The following is a 21,453-nucleotide window of genomic DNA, read 5'->3' on the forward strand; positions in this document are numbered from 1 at the left end:
TTCAATTGGGGTGGAAATATCAAAGGTAGAAATGATGTTTTTTTCCATGAAATTTTTGTCATAACTCCCTTTTTTCGTAAAATTGACCGTTCTCCACTTATTCAATTTTTTTAAATCTTCGATTCACTAAATAAGTTCCACTTTTAATAAATCATAACTCGGTTTGTATGAGGTCTATTACAAAAAAAACATTCTTTTAATTTTTTCGGAATCTACATTCAACAGTTATTTCGATAAAATCCGAAGTTTCTGAGTTATTTGTGGAAAATCTATTAAAAATATGTAATATATTGTAACAAATATTGAAAATTTCAATTATAAATAAATCAAAAAGTATTGATTCTTCGAAGAAACTCCATAGAATAATTTGTGCTTAGAATGCCCTAGTTGGAGTCGTTAATGTTTTTAAATGTTCTTGATTTTAGGTCTCTTGTGTTTTAAAATTAGTTTTTTTTTAATAATTTTTGAAAGAAAGATAAAATTTAACGTTTCTTAATCAAAATAAGATATTAACACTGACAATTTGCGTATTTATATAAGTTTTGAGCCCCAGAGTAAAAGTACCTATCAACTTCGATTTTTAAGGTATTTAATATCTTCTGTTAAAATTTCAATCAAATAAATCGATGCGTCTTGATAGAAACCTGGGGTTGAAACAGTTGTTCACTAGACTATTAGTCATTTAAAATGTATTTCTTTAATTTCTCATTTCTTAGACCTTTTGATATATTTATGTTTCTATGTTTCTAAATCGTCTTGATTTTAAGTTTCTTCTGTTTTAGACAGATAAAAATTTCACGTTCCGAGCTGTTGCGGTCTTTATCAAAATATATCACCTACATCATTAATATCAAAACAGAAATATGTTTTTAATAATAAAGATTTAGATATACCAAACACAGCAAGTTATTTTAAATACTAGTATATTCGAATGTTTAAAAAAGGAAAATATTCAGCAATCCGATAATGCAGTCATAAGAATTTTTGAATTAACTAGAGTAAATGAATTTTACATTTATTTAGTAGTCACGAAAGGGGTTGCTGTGGATCATTCACAGAATCGAAAAATCAGTTGACAAAGCTACTCAGCATATGGTTTTTAACACAAAAAAATCGTCAAGGATAGTTCGATGGCTACAAGATTATTTACGTCAGATAAAAGACTATCTAATAGACACATAATTTATCTAAATGAAACATGGTTTGACAGTCAAGATGTAGTAAATTTCGGTTGGGTTGACAATAGTAATAATTGCTGTTTCAATGGGCCATGTTCCAAAGGAAAACGCATTCTAATAATAATAGACGGTTTTGTGCCAAATGCTTTATAATATCTGCTGAAAAAATTTGAAACTTTACAGCTGATTATCATGAAGACATGACAGCAGAATTATTTGAAAAGTGGTTCAATGGACAACCAAATAGTAGTAGTCACAAAGCTCAAATTTCAGCATTTATATCTGAAAAAATATTCCTTGTCAGCAATCGTAAAAAAAAGCCCAACAAACAAAGAATTGCTTACTGTTGTTGAAGGTCTAAACTTAGATAAAATTTATTATATCGACAAGCTGGGCAATGAACAGGGTCATACTCTTCTCAGACTACATCCTTACTATTGAATATTTAACCCTATAGAGTTAATATGGGCAAAAGTAAAATCAGAATTTCGAAAATGTAATCAGTCTCCAGAACTTAATAAAGAGGTTGTAGAACTGGTTAAGAAAATTTTACCAGCAGACCGCAAGAGCTTTGAGAAAACTGTGTTGAACGTGTTATCAAAGAAGATGAGATGAGTCTAGCTCAGGCGTTTCTGACAACCATTATTATTTATAAAGATACTTTGTTTCGAAATCTCGTTTTCCAAAAAAAAAACGAATAGGGTACAAAAAGGTGTCAGTTCACGTCTGGTACCGTGTTTAAACCAAACTCCTTTACAGGCAGGTACATTTTACTCGTCTCAATATTCAATTGTACCAAGTTAACAAGGTATAATGATGATTTTTTTCCAACTGGTATCTACACCTATGGTAGATCAATCGAAATTGTCGGAACTGGCTTTTATATAAGTTTTTATCATCTGCAATTGATATTTAAGGAATCATATCTGTTTATCCTTTTCTTGAATATGTTGTTCATAATTTTTTTTTTCTTAATTATTGCCTTTTAATACATTTTTGGCTTTTTGAATAGATCTATCAGCCAAACTAATTATCGACTTAATTATATATAAAGATTGCTATCACGATTTTGTTCAATTTCGATTTTGAATCGAAATTTTGTATGATAAGAATTGAATTGTTTATTTTATTCATAAAATTTATTCATGTTATTTATATGATAACTGTAAAATAATCCAGTTATTTTCGACAATAGAGCATCAACCACTTTTAGTAAGTTATAAATAAAATGTTGTTTTAAAAAATAAACTTCTGGTCTCTTTTATGGCAAATCGTATAATTAACGACTTATCCCCCGTAAATAAGAAAGTTGCAGTCTTAGTTTACTCGTCAAACAACACGAATTCATTAAACCGGAATACAGAGATAGAGAATGAACAACAACCGTAAAGTATTTAGTGGTGCCGTCGAGTCTCCGCCGTTTGACGTTACCAGCAAAGGAACAGTTATTAGACGGTTTTTCGCGAAGAATCCAACTGGAACTGTTGTTCCTATAGCGTGTTTGTGACGTCACGCGTGCGCTATTCCGTGAATAAAACACCACACTAGTTTATTGTTACAATATGGTGTTTTTTGTGCGTGCGTTGATCGGTTCATGATCTCGTGTGTTCCGGTTGGCGTAGCGTGCAACAGCTAGAGGTTAGTGTGTACGACCGGTCGAGTTGGTAAAATAATAAGTAATCGACTGAAATTTGACAAAAATCATCGTTCAATATGTGAAATTGATAGATTTTTTTTTGCTAAACCACGTTCGTTCTTAATCAAAATGTATCCTGTTATTGATATATAAACAAATTGATAGTTGCGCTATTGGAGCATCCATATTAAGTGCTATAGCACAATTAGTAATGGAAGATCTTGAGGAAACTACTCTCAAGCAAACTTGATATGAATATTCCTTCTTTAAAAACTTAATTAGATTCTGCATCAATTATAAATTTCAATTCAACATCGATGTCGCAATATTTATGATCGATTTGAACTTTCTAATAAAATTACGCTGCTAGAGTAATTTTATCTTATAATCATTGGAAAGGAATGTAGATAGCAGCAAAACCAATTATTGGAACTACCTACAGGTGCTGAGCCAGACAAAGACTCTTCTGGAAAATTATAACCAGAGTAGATCTGCTGAATGCCCGAAGACGCTAGACCTAGCAGATAATGCGGCTTACAGATTTTATTGCACAGAGGACTAAACCTCTATTCACATTCTCTAAAAATGTGAAACACCAAGGAACTCCAGGGCACTACACCTGGGAGCGTATGAGATAGAAGAAGAAGATTTCTTGCAATGGAAGCCATCCCACATTCTAGATTTTTTAAAAGGAGTAGGATTGATGAATCAGCTGTATATGAGACCCCAATTAAATAATTCATACACTTGGTCCATTTTTTTCGTGAGCTTCAACTCTATTGTAGAACAAAAAACCTTATATCTCATTTTTTTGTGTGCTTTCACTCAGAAAAAAATCACGAAAGGAATTATCGGGAGGAGCACTACAAATCGCCTATGATTGAGAAGAGAGAGCAGATTTGACTCCCAACAAATGTCCCCCAAGTCCAGTTCATCTAGCCCCAAATTTCTCGCAATTTCATTTTCCTCAAAGAACCATGGACCCATTCAGGTGAATGTACTTCTCGAGAATTGATATCAACCCACTTGCGTGGAACCATACAAATAGAAATGGGCTTCCTCACTCATTACACCAGAAGAACTTCAAACGCTTTACCCCGAGAATTGTAGTCACGCTTTGACAGTCCATTTGTCTATCTCAAAACTTATGTAGCAACCTTCGTACCACTTAACAGTAGAAAAAACTAGATTCGTTGAAAATCTTCAAATACTAATTTTTTAAAACTTAAATTATAACTATATATATATATATATATATATATATATATATATATATATATATATATATATATATATATATATATATATTGCTGTTCGTTAGTCTCACAAAAACTCGTGAACGGCTGAACCGATTTGTCTAATTTTGGTCTTAAGATATTTGTGGTAGTTTAGAAGATGTCGAATATTCAGAATTTTCTTCTAGGACAGTTGGTTTCCTTCAAGTCAGTCGACACCGTTATGAACCAGAATTTCGAAGTCAACTATCCCACGGAGTTTTTAAATTCACTGGAATTACCTGGATTTCTACCTCACAATTTACAGTTAAAAGTAGGATCAGCTGTCATCATGCTGCGTAACATTAATCAACTTCGACTGTGCAATAAAACAAGACTGGCTGGTGATGAATAATGTCATTGAGGCATCAATCATAAAGAAAAAACCATAAAGAAAAGGATGTCTTGATCCCATACGTCTGGCTTTTGCGTTGACCATAAATAAATCGCAAGGCCAGTCGCTGGAAGTTTGCGGAATCAACTCGGAATTTATCAAAAAGCGTTAAATTTAGACCAAAAGGGCATTCGATTAATCATTTCTCAGTGAAATACTTGACAATATAAAGAATTTAACCAAAAAATATATTAATTTCATTTATTTAATAATTATGTCCTCATTATTTTGTAAGCAGTTAATTTTGTAACGATTTTGCGTTTGGAGTAGTTTCTATTAAGAGATTTTCTATGGGAAAAATCACATTTTGAATACTTTAAGTAATTTTTTTGTAATAATACCCCAAATTTCTTTCGTTTCGGAACATCAATCATAAAGAAAAAATACAAAGAAAAGGATGTCTTGATCCCATACGTCTGGCTTTTGCGTTGACCATAAATAAATCGCAAGGCCAGTCGCCGGAAGTTTGCGGAATCAACTCGGAATTTAGCAAAAGTTTATTTTATACAGAAGTTTAAGTCTTTTGAGTAGTTAGAAATAATTATTTAACCGAGCGGGGCTGGATTCTGAGAAAAGAAAATTCAAATCGGGGAATTTTAATATTTTACAAGAGTCGTGTTGCCTATTCGGGAATACAACTATGCACACTACAAAAATGTTTATTTTTGGAAGAAAATATTCATAAAAACCCATCGCGTAAACATAATCTTCGATCCTCGTATAATTTTCAGACGCTCCTCTATATACTGTGCAAAGCTTTCGCTTTCCAGCAGTTGGAAACGACGCTCGATCAGTTTCAGTCGGACTGCCGGTTACGTTTTCAGCTCTCAGCTGAAAACTAACTATACGACGTAACCTAAAAATTATTTCGTGAACAATCGGGGTAAAAGAAAGGGGTGTGTACCCTTTTATTTTTCAACTAGTTTCGTGACCAATATGAACGTTATGTGAATTATGGATTATTCAATTGGAATTTCCTGTTAGTTCTTGTGTCTTCTATAATCCTGGAAAGTATACACAACGACAGGCAGTTCCCGATGACTCTTTCTTGCTATGATATGTTCTGCGTGAATTTCGCCAAGGTTGGGTGTTGTTATAATTAAGTTTTATTTAAAAAAAAAAACGTTTTTTGAATGTTTTAAAATAATGGAGATGTAGTGTAAGTACGATGATATAATTAAATAATAATATCGGATATTATGAGGAAAATAAGAAGTTATACTGTAGAGAAAATAAATAATACTTATCAATATAAGAAAATAAAAATCTATAAACAAAAATTAACGTTGAAATAATGACTGGAATCGTCTGTTATCTGTGCCAAAACTACACTCTGTCCAAGGTCAAGATTATATTATGGAAATAAAACATTCTTTCATATTGAATCCGTTCCAAAATTCATATTGAAATGGTAGCCAAGTATTTTAATATAAAATCTGATCACCCATGATCCTGTTCGACCTACTTGGTTTAATTTATGTAAACTTGAAATGTGTCCTCTTTACAGACTGTTTCATCATTTCGTTATCGAATGCTCTTTCTAAATCAACAATCAAAGGAAGTCAGTTTTAGAATCTCAATTATGAATACCAATAACAGCTACAATTCCAAAATATTTAAATTGGTAATAAATGCTTGTGATATTTCATTTGGAAGCCCAACTAACCGTAATACTTTTCCCCATTATCCAAATTTTTTATTGTCAGTTCTTCGTGAGTGATTTTGTCCAATTTGAAATTTAAATCTGGAATCTGTTGTCCAATAAGCACCCATAATGCCGATTATTAGAGCAACCTAAAATTTCATTCTTCTTCTCTAGAATTCTTTGTCTTTTCGAGTGTCAGAGTATTGGGATTTTAATTTTCATTTTCTTTTTATTTATTTTTCCACTGTTTACGATCCTTTGCTACTTCATTTATTTGCTGTATTGTTTTTTTTTTCATTGTCCTTTCTACTACTTGTTGTAGCCAAGTTTTCATGGGTCTTCCTTTCCTTCTTTGACATTTTGCTTCTGTCACTTTTCTTATTAGGTTTTGTGGTGCTCCTTACTAATTTTAACATCCTTTTACTATTTTGGTTCCTATTTGAACTCTTCTATATTTCTTATCCTATCCATCATCGTTTTCCCTGCTATTTTTTTTTAGTTGCTTCATCTTCGCTGCTACTATTCTACTCTGAATCTTTTTGTTCATTACTCATGTTTTAATTTCATATTTAGGTACAGTTTTCCCCGTCTATTTTCACCGGTTTTATGTTTCTGTAGCCAATTATTGTCTCCAGTTTATAGTTCTTCTCTTTTATTGTTTTTAACAACTTATCCACGACACGTATAAATAAATGAACTTATCTAGTTGTTCTGGCGTAACAATGAATGCCTTTTCAGTTACATGTTTCTCTATTTTACGCTTAACTTTGCTTAATTATCTGTCTTTTGGCAGGCGCTAATGCAGGAACCGAAAAGTGTAACCTAGAACAGTATTGGACTCCTGGATATTACCACACCAGACGTATTAACAATAACCCTAACTTCATTCACTCATTGATATCCTACACCCAATTTAGGAATACCCTTTTTCCTTACATTGTTAAGAAGTTTATATGTCCAAGGTCCTATTCATGTCCCTCTGTTGTTACCTTTTATCCTTCCCATTCCTTGAAGATTTCCTAGTGTTTGGGTTGCTTACAACGTCCCATATCTGCTTCCTAGCGATCATTTTTCCGATTATTGACTCTAGAATAAGTCCCCCATTTATTGTTCGAAATCACCTTGAAGTTACACCTACTTTGTACATCTAAAGCAAGTGCAATCGACCTCCCAACTTGTCTTGTTTAAGAATCGCTTCACGTAATAATTTACGTTATTTTTCTGCATATTCTTTCACGCTCCTGATTCACATGTGGGTCCATCTTCCTATGGTTTCGCTGATTCATCTATTCGGAGAGTTTCTTCCATTTATTTTCTTATCTTTGTTGCAATTGATGTTTCTTCTTCGTTTCTGCGGCGATAAATAATCGCCAATTCCTCTGCAATAAGATCTATATTTCGATATCCGGCTCGTAAATAATTTTCCGCTGCCACTCAAAAAGTATGCATGCGCCAATGGTTAAACAACCATCAACTTTTTAGCTTGCACCCGATGCTTCCGATTGCAATGTCTACTGTGTCTGTAGACAAATCAGTGTAGCCGTTCCATCGTTTATATAGGCGTTGTTTTTCTATTTTACCATAAAAATGATCGACAGATTGTTGTGAAATTTCACATGAAACTTGGAAAAACTGCAACTGAAACTTATAATTTATTGAAAAAAGTGTATGGCAATGAATGTTTGTCGGGTGCACTTGTTTTTTGATTGGTTTAAACGTTTTTAAAGTGTTCGTGCGATTGCTGAATCTGTAGGAATTGACAAAGAATGTGTGTGGAAAATTTTACATGAATGAATGCAAATATAACATGCGAAAAATGGTGCCCAAAATCCTCACATTAATATGAAAACGGACCTTTATAATATATAAATAATTAGAAGTAGCTGAAAGAAAAAAAAACGTATTTTCTTTTATATTATTTGTAGCAACTTTTGAATTATAATTCATCGTTCCTCTGTTACATTTTCACACCTCCATTGAAGTAATTTATCGTCCCCCAATCGCCTATATCCATCACCGCACCTTTTAACGGCTACAGTACCCACCAAGGGGTAGTAGCGCCCACTTTGGGAATCACTTATTAAGGTTCATTTAGTAGGTATATACAATGACGAAAAGCTGGTAGAATAAGCTCAAAATTTAAAAAAAGAACTAATTTAGAGTGTCTATCGAAACCCATGTTTCAACCCCATATTTTTTTTTTATTTTCATCGGTTCGATTTCCTAGTAAGAAATCCAATATCATCTGATTGAAAACAACTAATCAGTACTTTTTACTGAGAACAGATCCCATGGGTTGTTTGCCATGGATACATATTGATTTATTTCGATTTTGACGTTTCAAAAATTTAATATTTCAAAATGTCACGATTTGGTTGTAAAACTGACAAGAATATTAATGAAATTATAGAATCAAACAAACCAAAAAACCGTTTATATTAAAAAATTTGTATAGAAAGCAAAAACTTTTTCCATTCCATCGCATCAGACGGAGAATTACCTTGACGAGGTGAGGAAGCTGGTACTTGCTTGACTGACTTTTTTTGTATCTTATCAAACAACGATGGTTCTGTAACAAATCGAGTTAAATATATTGAAAATATTCAGCAAGACTTGCCACTTCGGTTCTAGAATGTGTACTAAAGGAAAAAACGACCCCAAGTTTTGTCCTGTTAGATTATTAAAAAAAAATTATTACAAAAAAGGGTCCAATTATTATAATCAATAGATTATTCATCAAATAAAAACGTCACTGGAAATCCGAAAATGATCACTGATATGATAATATGCCCATTGGAAGATATACGATTCAAAATTGGACAAAATCATCTGCCGAAGCGATTTGGCTTCAGTACCAAGAGAAAAAATACTAATCACTCCAATAGATCGACCGCGGTGAGTCGATTGACCTAAAGTGGTGTAAAAGATAATCAATAAAACCCTACTTAAATATTGAAATCATAATCAAATTATTAACATGCGTATTGGGAATACGTCTTCATCAGTTATAGAAACAATCACGTCTGGGTTTCACTTTTTCAATTGTTCTTTTGCATTGTATTTTTTCTATAATAAGCCAAAAATTGATAAATGCTCACAATTTCTCAAACTTGTTATTTCCAAGCATCAAGTTTTCGAAATCTGCTATAAAACAATTATCAATGTCCTTGGGTTAGTACTACTGAAAGCTATTTGCTATCAATCGAGAGATATTACGTCAAGAAAATTTCTTATTTTCTTTCAAACTACTCTATTCAAAATAAGGTATATTAGAAAGCAATTGATTGAATTAATTTCTAGCATGTAGTCCTACGATCCAAATATCGCGCAATATACATTGTAAAATCAAAATAAGAAACAATGTTATTTAAATTTGAATGTGATTTGAATTAACGTATTCTATACTATAATAGATCATGTTTGATATTTAAATGAACCCAATAGAAACTTCTATTTCGGTTTAATATAGATTTCTTGTTTATACTATTTACCTACACAGTTTACCGTAAATCTAAATGCCACGTATTTGTTTGGCAGCCATTAATAATGAACGTTTTCAGTGATTTTGTAAACGTGGAAAACATTGTTCACCGTTTTGTGATACTTTTATTTGAAATGCCTTTACCCAATCAATATAAAATCTGAACTAGATTATACTCTGGGTGAGATGTGATTTGAACGAATCAATCGCGCAAGACATCATTGGCTACCAAACAAGAATTATACGGCGGATACACCATCAATTCGAGGTTTTGACTATTCAAAAACGTTTTTGTTTCGACTGAAGTGTCATAGCCCGCATTGTCGTGGTGGGTTATGGTCTTCTGCGATTGGTATACCTGATTTTATCGCTGGTGATGGTGTATAGTTCAGAATTGACTACGTTGATCTAGTTAAACCGCGACGACATTTGCTTTTTGGAAATTTGGACACGAGAAAGCTCTGCGTAAGATGGATACCGCGTTAGCTCATAATTGAACAAAAACAAAAGATGTTTCCATCGAGTGGATGAAACGTGAGTCCATAACACATAACCGAAACAAAAGAACAAACAAAACAATGGACTGAAAAGATAGAACCAGTTCCAAAGAAGGCGAAGACAGTATCATCTGCAGGGAACGTCTTTGCGGCAGTTTTTTTGAATAATTTCCATTGAGTATATTTAAAAAGGAAAAATTAACGACGGCAAGTATTATTTGAACTTATTGTAACGTTTGAACGAATAAATCAAGGAAAAACAACCGCGTTTGCTTTAGAAGAAAGTTTGAATTGCTACCTCATTCCCTATTCGCCAGATTTAACTCCCTCGTATTATTTCTGGTTCTCAGACTTCAAAAAATGACTCGGTGGTCAGTTAATGGCTATATTCTTATTATAAAAACGGTATAGAACTTTTTCCAAAATTTTAGTGCTTTCTTTGTTGGAACAGGTACTTCTGTGATTATCCTCGTATATTATATCGTCTATTTTTCACAAAATAATAAGAAGTTAAGTTGTTTGTTTATTGCAACCAATATTTGTATGTAAAATTGGAAATATTCTCATTTCTTACATAACACAAAATGTGTTCGTCTCATAAACGAAATTACGACGAAAAAAAATCGACAAGTGTTCTGCAGTAAAATGAGTCGCAGTACATCTTAAATATGGGAATGTCAATGTTGTATGGCAGAAACAAGCGATAAATTCAAGATGATATTGTGAAACGCACAAAGAAAAACAATAAGTACATATATACGCCTTTCATTAGACATATGGTTACCATGTATACCACTCCTCATTAATTATTTATTTCGGATAATCAGCGGCGTAACGATATTGCTTCATATCATTATCAATGTTAACATTTAAAAAAAAAACCTTAAAAATCATAAAATTGGACGCCGTGCGCCTGTTTTACCACAGACACAACACACCGCTAAAAATTGTCGAGACAGTAAATTATTACTCATTGTTTGTATGAGCTTTCAACTTTTTTGTTGTTTCATAGACCAGTTTCAAAATGTTGCTCTCTCTGGTGGACCCCCAGCAGCTACGTTACTACCAATGTCCAAATTCGTTGTAGTTTCAACGACGAATTAACAGTTTTAGAAAAAAAAGTCGCTTAGTTTCTTAAAATATTATAAAAGGAGAGGTCAAGTCAACATTTTAATTTTTCACGGCGATTGTGGTCCCTCATTATTTGTCACACCCAACGTAGACCCCCCGTCGAGTCTCTCTTGGACTCCTGGTGTTCCACCTGGATGTAGAGCATCGGTGTACTTCAGATTTTGACCCAGTCCAACAACAATTGTTGAAAAACTTCGGCAGAACCTTGGAGAAAGTGTTTTTTCAAGAAATTGATTTAACTCGTTATCGGAACGATGAGAGTCGACGAAAGACGAACCACGTGGCGTTGAACGGACAAAATCTGAAGATATGCAGGTTCAGATCGACGTGTAAGGATCAGAACGATTGGATAACAGTTAAATTTGAGCCGTACTACGTTCATTTGATTTTGACTATTGAATTGAAGATGAAAATGATCTAAAGATGTTTTGACGTCTAAAAAACCATTAAAGATGATCCCCATTTTATGAAACAAGACATCATTGGTGATAAGAGTTTGCTTTATGAACTTGACTCGAAAACATAACTTCACTTTTCAAAAATTATCGTTCTAATTCAAATTGGGGGTGAAACTGATCTGATCGAAACTAATTCCTAAAAAACCTTTCACATGAATGTTAGAATGTTGGTAGAGAAAGCCGCTATGAGACTTGGAAAAAATCGATTAGAAAAGGATTATTCTTTGAAACATGTTGAGAATTGGATTTTTAAACTTACCATGGTCCAAAAAAGCTACAATGAGCAAATGCAAAGATCTAATGCATGCTGTTTATATGAACCACATTATCATTAAATACTGTTTTAATTATTCAAATTTCAATATATAAAAGAAAGACAAAAATCGACTTTTATTGGGAGTGCGACTGATCTGATCAAAAATGGTTCCTAAAAAACCTTTCTCGGGAATTTAAGAACATTGGGATGGAATGCTGCTTTGATGTCTTGAAGGGGGATAGAAAAATGATCCCAATTTTTGAAACATGACATCGTTGGTGATGATAATCGGATGTTTCGACTTACCAAGGCTCAAAAAAGCTACAATGAGCAAATGCAAAGATCTGATGCATGCTGTTTATATGAACCACATTATCATTAAATACTGTTTTAATTATTCAAATTTCAATATATAAAAGAAAGACAAAAATCGACTTTTATTGGGAGTGCGACTGATCTGATCAAAAATGGTTCCTAAAAAACCTTTCTCGGGAATTTAAGAACATTGGGATGGAATGCTGCTTTGATGTCTTGAAGGGGGATAGAAAAATGATCCCAATTTTTGAAACATGACATCGTTGGTGATGATAATCGGATGTTTCGACTTACCAAGGCTCAAAAAAGCTACAATGAGCAAATGCAAAGATCTGATGCATGCTGTTTATATGAACCACATTATCATTAAATACTGTTTTAATTATTCAAATTTCAATATATAAAAGAAAGACAAAAATCGACTTTTATTGGGAGTGCAACTGATCTGATCAAAAATGGTTCCTAAAAAACCTTTCTCGGGAATTTAAGAACATTGGGATGGAATGCTGCTTTGATGTCTTGAAGGGGGATAGAAAAATGATCCCAATTTTTGAAACATGATATCATTGGTGATGATAATCGGATGTTTCGACTTACCAAAGCTCAAAAAAGCTACAATTAGCATTTTCGGAGATCTAATGCATACTGTTTATATGAACTACATCATTATCAAATACTGTTTAAACTATTTTCTATCTTCAAGTTTGAAATTTTAGTATAGATAAGCAACTATCAATTCAAATTAGGGCTAGAATGATCTATTGGAGAATGAAGGTAAAAAGAAAGCAACAATGAGCCGGTTTGTGTCTTTGATATCATGACAGTGCACCTTGTCGGAATTTCGGATACTCGCCCCGTAAACCGCCAATACATATATATGGGTAATTATTTCGAAAAATATCATACTTTGAAAAATTTTCAAGCATTGAAGTTTTTCTTTTATAAAATAAGTTGGGATATGTTTCTTTATAAAATAGCTAAGAAATAAACGTTTTGTGTTATAAAAACGACTCATTTTTCATTCATAAAGCTGGTATGTCCTTGCAACTAATATAGAGCTGGAGTTATTGTCAACTTACGAGTTACTAGGCTGAAATTCAAACGGTTAATAAACGAGTAAAACTTCCCTGCAACTTGTTAGTTGTGACCGACCAGCTAAACGATATACATACTAATATCCAGCACTGCTATGAGAAATGGAAGAACCTTCTTCAAGGATTTGTGTTTTCCCATTACGACGAATTACGACATAATTTTTTTTAAAATCATTTTATTTTATTACCACGCCAAATATATGTATTACAATATTGTTTTGTAGTGTTGTAATTATTTATTTCTTATCAATACAATTAAATTTAATCCCTCTGTATTCAGTTTTTTGTGCGTCACTGTTTAACCATAAATATGTAACGTAAAAATTGAATGCCTGTGCATATAATATATACTTATTTCGGCTCTCACGACAAGGATGATCGTTAAAAATTTTTTAGTGTCACTTTAGACTGATATTTGCATCGAAAGTTCGATAGGGCATTTATAAATTTTTTGTTGACTATGCAAATAGTTCCTTTTCATTCAACTACGATTTAAATATATACGGGCATCATAATTCACAGATTATGATCTTGCACTGTTGTCTAATCTTCATAATAGTTAAGAAATATAGAAAATTTTGAGGTTGTATATATACCCGGTCAAAAAAAGAATTGATAATCTTAACTATTTTTTGTATGTACCAAACCATTCAATAAGTCGAGTTATTAACTAAGATTTTGCTAAAAATCGATTTCATTCGTCAATTTAGTCTCCTTCAAGAGCTATACAATCATTCCAACGCTACTCTAACTTCTTGTAGAAGGGTTTGTCGTTTGCCTCAAAATAGGCTTCAGTTTCAGCAATTGCTTCTTCATTTGAGCTGGATTTCCTACTTCGAAGTGTAATTCGTTCAATTTAACCATCTTTGTTATCGACTTCTAAATCAGTGCATTGTCTTGGTGGAACACACGACATATGAGACCGTTTTTCCTTGATTTTTGCATTCAATCGATCTAACAACTCTATGTAGTATTCGCTAGTGATTATCTCTCCTTTTTGGATTGATAATATTCCATGCTTATCCCAAAATACTGAATCCATAACCTTCCGAGCTGACTGTTGTGTCATTGGACGCAGTCCACTCAGATGATGATCGTTTTGATTCCGGAGTGAAGTGATGGATCCTATTTTCATACATAATTGTAAACCTTCTGATATTTTTACGGCCTCAGCTATCTGACGTAATTTCATTTTACGACTAAATATAACCAATTTGTGGACTCTTCTGATGTTTTCTGGAGTAACCACCTTTATTGGATGACCAGAACTTTCGCCATCATCGACGACTGCGTTTAAATTCTTCAAACTATCTTTTCGATGGAGCGGAGTCCGGATAACACTTTTGAAGCCATTGCTGAACTTGTACATTTTTTTTTTTCATCAAGAACCAATGATAAACACAAAATTGTTTTGAAAATAGCAAAAGTAACTTCACTTAAATGGCTGCCACTTTTTTTTGACCAATCGAAAGGTGATGAAGTTTTACACAAGTTGGTACTTCATAAACGTCATATGAACTTGACAATTGCAACGTCATCTATGTGTCAGTCACACGATTTATTGAATAAAAAGGAAAATAATATTAGTACAAAATAAAATGTCTCCACGAGCTCTAATCACACCATTCATTTTTTTATCAACCCAAAAAACTTTTTATTTCAAAATTATGTCTAATTTTTATCTTAATTACGTCGAACAAATGAGCAAAATGCAAACAGTAAGTGGAACATGTCAGTGCCAAAGCGTCAGTAGTGAGGGCTAGTCTCGCACGACTGATGCCGAACGTCGGAGGCCCAAAGCAGAGCAGGAGGCTATTATTGTCATCAGTAGTCACATCGGTGCTCACTTACGGAATATCCATTTGGGCCGACGCACTAAAGACGCAAGAATCATGGAGAAATGCTGGACCAGTATATCGACTGAGTGCCCTACGAGTAGCTAGCGCCTTCCGCACAATATCAGAGGAAGCAGTGTATGTTATTTCCGGTACTCTGCCTCTCAGAGTTCTAGCTGAGGAAAGACGGAACCTATATCAATGAAAAAGGTCAACCACACTGAGCCCTGAAGAACTTAGAAGGGAAGAACGGCAACACAGCATCGCAAGATGGCGACAGGAGTGGAATGCTGCAGAGAAAGGTCGGTGGACGTATCGTCTCATACCTCGGATTGATGTGTGGTTCAACCGGAGTCACGGTGAGATCAACTATTATTTAACGCAGATGTTATCAGGACACGGATGTTACCGGAAGTATCTTCACCGCTTTAGGCACGATGATACACCAGAGTGCCCGTCCTGCCCAGGGGTCAATGAAGATGCGGAGCATGTTTTTTGTGTGTCCACGTTTCAACCAACAGCGCGATGAGTTAGAGAAGATTCTGAAAAAGAGAACCCAACTAGAGTCAAATAGCAGAAGCAAGGTTGTCGTCAGAAGCTACAAAAGTGCTTACAGAGTTGCGATCCATTGAGAGGAAAAGAGCGAAAGACATATTCTAGAAGAAAGAAATAACATCTTAGCCACCAGAAGGAAGAGCGGCAGCTAATTCCTCCCCCAGCGAAGAAATGCCTTATGGCGGTACCATGGGGGATCAGAGGATAGAAGAGAAAGGGGTTTAGTGGGTAGGAACGTCAGCGTCGAGTTATAGTATGACGCTGCGTCGAGTCGCCACATATCAGGCCAAACAGCTATGCCTAGAATCCGTAAAAAGGATTCCCCCCTTAAGGAAAAAAACACACACACACACATTAAGACGTCCAGACAACCAAGAAGACAAGAATGTGTGTATAACCAACAGGCTAACTGTTAACACAAAGATAAGACCTCCAGAATCTCCCATAGAACTCTGGAGAATCTATACGCGAAACTGCATCTCGGACGACGATGGGAACTTGTCGAAATGACAGGGGTTGGTGGAATGTCTTTTCTCGCACCCTTCCGCGGATTTATCCGGGGGTGAATACTTAGCACTCGCGCGCGTACCGAGAAATTTAATATAACGTTTACAAATGTTTATAACTTAATTAAACATTTCTTCTAATTCAAACTTTTTATGTGACAGAATCATACCATAGTATAATGCCAAAATAAACAAGCATTCAATAAAAACCGTTTTTATGACTACTACTACAACATCAACTCTAGCTAGTTTGAAGTTTAAAATTTGCTTCTACCGCATAAAAGTTTAGTATGATAGTGATAGCTCGTAAAATACTTTCCTATAGCGTTTGACCTAAATACACACCGAATGTGTGTACAAATCCCATGAAATAATCCTTAAAGTGCACAGTAGTGTTGTTTTTACGACCAAAAGATATAAAAGATGATTGACGGGTAGTGTAAAATGTATAAATAACTCTATATACGTAGTGCGGTCCATGAGCTCTCGGCTTCATATCGCTGTTGCAAAACAACGTGACTGCAAAAATGGAAATAAGTTCATTGATAATATAAGAAACACATCCCAACATTGACATAAGTGACATGAGAGTGGTTGTTTGCTAAAGTTACTAAAGGGTACTTGGTCACAAATATCTGGATTGACTTGCCCTTGGTTCGAACAGACTGCATTATTTAAATAATAATAGCTTTCTTTCCTTTTTATTTGCTACGAGGCGAAAATTTCATAAAATCGCTGAAAGAACTAACAAAGTCTAAGTCTAAAGTCTAAAAACTAACATCTAGAACAAAGCACAATTTACAGAGAAACATTGACCCATTTCCGCGGGTTTTTCGGTCACTTTTCCACTATACGTTCTATAGAATCGCAAATTGTTTTTTTTTTTTACTTTCATGTTTTTGCATTTACGTCCCTGTTCTTCCGGAACGAAGATATAGTAAACTCGTTCGCAAAAATTTTCGTGCACGCGTGTGTTTTTGCACAAAGTTTCAAGTTGCTGCATCGATTTATTTTATTGTAGTGGGGCTCGAACGACCATTCAGTCAAGTTTGCAATCGAATTCAATCAAAGGTTAATTTTGCGATAGCATGCGACACCGTCAAAACAGTTTGCGACGCACAGAATGTGCGTCAAATCAATAGTTGAAAGTGTGCTCCAAGGTCACGCTGGAACAGATACTTTTTGCGATGGGATTCATACAAAAGTTGAATGGAATGAGATATTTTGAAATGCGACACCATCTAAACAGTTCGAGGCACACAGAAGATGCGTCAAATCAATAGTTAAAAGTGTATCCAAGGTCACGTTGGAACACATACTTTTTGCGATAAGGTCTAAATAAAGGTTATAGGAGAAAAGATATTTTGTGATACAATACATCAAATCAATAGTCAATCAATGTCAAATCGGATTGGAACAAAAGTTAAATGAAAGAAGATATTTTTCGATAGTATTTGACACCATCAAAACAGTTTGCGACCCACAGAATGTGCGTCAAATCAATAGTTAAAAGTGTGCTCCAAGGTCACGTTGGAACACAAACTTTTTGCGATAAGGTCCAAATACAGGTTGAATGAGAAAAGATATTTTCCGATAGAATGCGTAGCAATCATAACAGTTTGCGACGCATAGAAAGTTAAAATTGAGTCCCAAGGTCACGCTCATGTACATACTTTTTGCGATCTATCAATAAAATAACAATTTTTGAGCAAATCTCAACTGTATTGAGATAAAAACCATCATTTACTTAATATTTTTCATCTTTATAAAAGTCGGTTAGGTTAGGTTAGGTTTACCGATCGGCGCTAACTGATGGTGTCGCAAGATGTCTTCTTTCATTTAAAATATGTTTGAACCTTATCGCAAAAAGTATCATTATCGTAAATAACACTGCAACTGCTGCGTCGCAAAATGATCGGATGACGTCACATTCTATCGCAAAATGATCGCAATTAAAATTTTTAGAATTGTGTCGTTGTCCAAGGTAACGTAACCATTAAACAGTTTTGTTGACCCCACTTTTTTCTTAAAAAATACGGAGTTTTTTCTTAAAAAATACGGAGTTTTTTCTCTTTTCGTCGGTATTCAAAAATTCAACAACCACTTTAAAAAACAACTTTCTGATAAAGAGTAAACGTCTGATTGGTGTCTAAAATCGCACTATTGTGATATCCAAATATAATTGTTTTAACCGTTTTAAATTTAGAGGACAAAAAAAACCAAAAATGCCGCTTTTCCAGGAAGCTTCTCTCGAAACGTTTAACCTCCATTTCACCAAAATAGACGGCGATTTTTTTATACAAAATTAATAAATGGTACATCCAGAGACCGAGAGATTCCCGAGTCTTAACATCTGGCTCATATGGCGATGTCAACGTTGGGTTATTTTAACTAGTAGTTCTGGAAACAACAAAACATATTTTTCTATATAATAGAAATTAGCAAAAAGAATATTTTATTTATTTATTTATTAAATAAATCACATTTCCAAAAGATTTTAGAAATTGTGGTATATATTAGAATGATTCATATCAATAAATATGTTGATTTAAGATCAATTTCAAGAGAAAATGTATTTTTTAATATAAATACTTTTCTATCTTTTGTCGCATTCATCAAAATTTTTATTTTGTTATGTATATGGCCCACTTTTTTGTATTTGATGCTTTTTTACTATATCATAGTTTGTTGAAAAAGTTCTATTATTTTTATCGTATTGATGATTTCTTAATCTATTTTATAAATATTGAAATGTCTGCCCTATGTAACGAGCATCACAATTATTACAAGGAACCTAATATAATATTATCGATGCTCCTTGCAATAATTGTGAAGTTGCACACATAAGACAGACATTTCAATATTTATAAAATAGATTAAGAAGTCATCATCATCTTTCATATAAGCTTATATAAAGAGACCAATTACTTTACTACTGATTTAGGTTGAAATATAGAAATATTTTATTTATTGAAAAGGGCCTACAACGAATCTTTTATTCATAAAATAAAATAAAGGAAAAGATCTAATAATAAATTAAAATCTTGATGAATATTGCTTTATCAGAAAACATCAAACAATGAACAACTACAGTTTTATAATTCCTAAATTCCTAAATTTATGGACATCTAAAACATTCAATAATATGGAACATGTCTACACATAAAGCAAGGAACGTTTTGGAATTAAGAAAAAAAAAAGAGTAAAAAAATTATCTATATTTACGAGGGCTGCTACTTAAGTTTTGAGATATGGTAACACTGACGTGAATATGTCAAATCCTCCATTGCAATGTGTTGTTATACGAGTGCTATTTGAGTTATTTACTCGCTTCGACTTTTGGTGATGAAGCACCATCTCTAACCACTGTGTTCAGTTGCTTTTCCGAATTCAATCGTGGTCTCACTTCATTAAAGGATGAATTTCAAGGAGGTCATCAAAAATCGGCTGTTGTGTCAGAAAACATCGATGCTGTACGTAAACTGACGTACCGTGAGATTGAGGCAAACTTGAACATTAGTTCCATTCGCATACATTCAATATTGAATGAACATTTGGCTGTTAAAAGGTTTGTTCGCGTTGGATAGCGCATAATTTTACAATCGCTCAAAAAATTCAATCGTGGTGCTACGAAAGACACATTTAATATCGTGACAGGCGACGAAGCATGGATTTACAAAACATATCACTACCATTAGAGCAATGTACAACAGACAATGTTGAATTGTACACCAGCATTTGTTTGCCAGAAGGTTCGATAAAATCGGGGTAACAAATCGTTCTCCATCACGTCAACGCGAACTCTCACACCACATCAGTTCAAACAAAAACGTTTTTGAACGGTCAAAACTTTGATTTACGGATCATCCGCCGTACAGTCCTTATTTGGCACCCAATGATTTCTTCTTATTCCCGCATATCGAAAATAAATTGCGAGGTCTACACCCGAAGAAGCGGTTGATACGTTCAAATCACATGTTTTGAAGAAAATTTTTTGAAAAACAATAGAGGCATATCCAATTATAAATATTTGTTTTTAATTGTCTATCTGAAAATTTAAATAGTAAAAAAACAAAACAAATTCTGCTTTCTTTACATACAGATCGTCGCACTTGTTGTTACTTCTCGTTACTTGTCAGATCTTCATTCTAGAACACAAGGGACAATCTTGAAGGACAATATCGGGATGAAGCAAAATCTCCCATTTGAATGATTCAAAGAGTTTTTGAAAACTTTTTGATCTGTGTGTTGTTCTCTCAAGTTAAAGCGGAACGTGTCTACTTGCCGCTTCACGTCACTCGTATGCTGACGACCGTAAAAAAAATAGAAATTCCATTCTTCACACCTCCACGTATACTTGTGTTCATCATTATACTATGCCTCTACAAATCCTTGGATAGCTCTAGCATTTCTTGAATAGTGAGTGAGTAAAGAATACGAGGTTAAGTTAGGTTAGGTTACTGATGTTCTATCGGTGAAAGATTATTTTAAAAATCCTTATCTGCAAGACAAAATGTATGATCTTAAGGCCGCTTAACATCATGCAATACAACGTGCAAGAAATTGTATGCAAATCACTGTAAACAAATACCTAACCTCAAATTTTATCTAATATTTTGAACCTTATTTAACAATGAAAATAACAAAGCAAAGTTTTACGAAAATCAGCTGATCTGTTAAGCCAAAAGTAACTAGATTTCTCCCTAGAATTGTAACAGCGGCCTTAATGAGAGAATCTATTTGGAATACTAAACATTCCAAACAGCTTTTAACATATCGGAGGTGTATGTGGGCTGGGCGTAGGTATCCCAAACTTGGACAGTAAAGTTGAGAGTTTATTGGTGGCATCACGTTCGAGAAATCGTAACCTGTTTCGGTATTCTAACATTATTAATTTCTCTAATTTTGTATCGATAATTCCCGGTCTATAGCTAGGAAGCTATTTCAACTATTCGATGAGCTAAACTTAGACGTCGTTGCAAAATAAAACACAACAACTGCATTGTGAAAGCCGAGAGAAAATACACATCTCACGACGTCGAACTATAAAAATCCTTCGAATTTCACCGGGTCGTATCTCTTTCTCGCTTTTAATAATTCGAAAAATGAGTTGTTGCACTTTTATTAAACTATTTATAGTCCATTCACACTTTCCCACGTACGAGTGGTGCTTGTTTGGCAATAATCTGACGGTTCAA

At 33.8% G+C, this 21,453-nt stretch overlaps 1 protein-coding gene across 4 annotated transcripts in view; it reads left to right on the forward strand.

Moving 5' to 3' along the window:
• LOC130898654 (GTPase-activating protein CdGAPr) overlaps positions 1 to 21,453 on the forward strand; it is an 89,573-nt gene that overhangs the window by 20,851 nt on the left and 47,269 nt on the right. The window contains exon 1 of one of the 4 annotated variants that reach the window (XM_057808090.1): positions 5,252 to 5,564. The exons of 2 other annotated variants lie outside the window; for them this stretch is intronic. In XM_057808090.1, coding sequence (XP_057664073.1) covers positions 5,520 to 5,564 — 45 coding nt within the window. In that variant the 5' untranslated portion in view covers positions 5,252 to 5,519. Of the gene's footprint in view, positions 1 to 5,251; positions 5,565 to 21,453 lie in introns of those variants that run through there. One more of the 4 variants, XM_057808093.1, reaches the window with a different exon arrangement.

Source organism: Diorhabda carinulata, chromosome 10, assembly GCF_026250575.1.
Source record: "Diorhabda carinulata isolate Delta chromosome 10, icDioCari1.1, whole genome shotgun sequence".
Taxonomy (NCBI): domain Eukaryota; kingdom Metazoa; phylum Arthropoda; class Insecta; order Coleoptera; family Chrysomelidae; genus Diorhabda; species Diorhabda carinulata.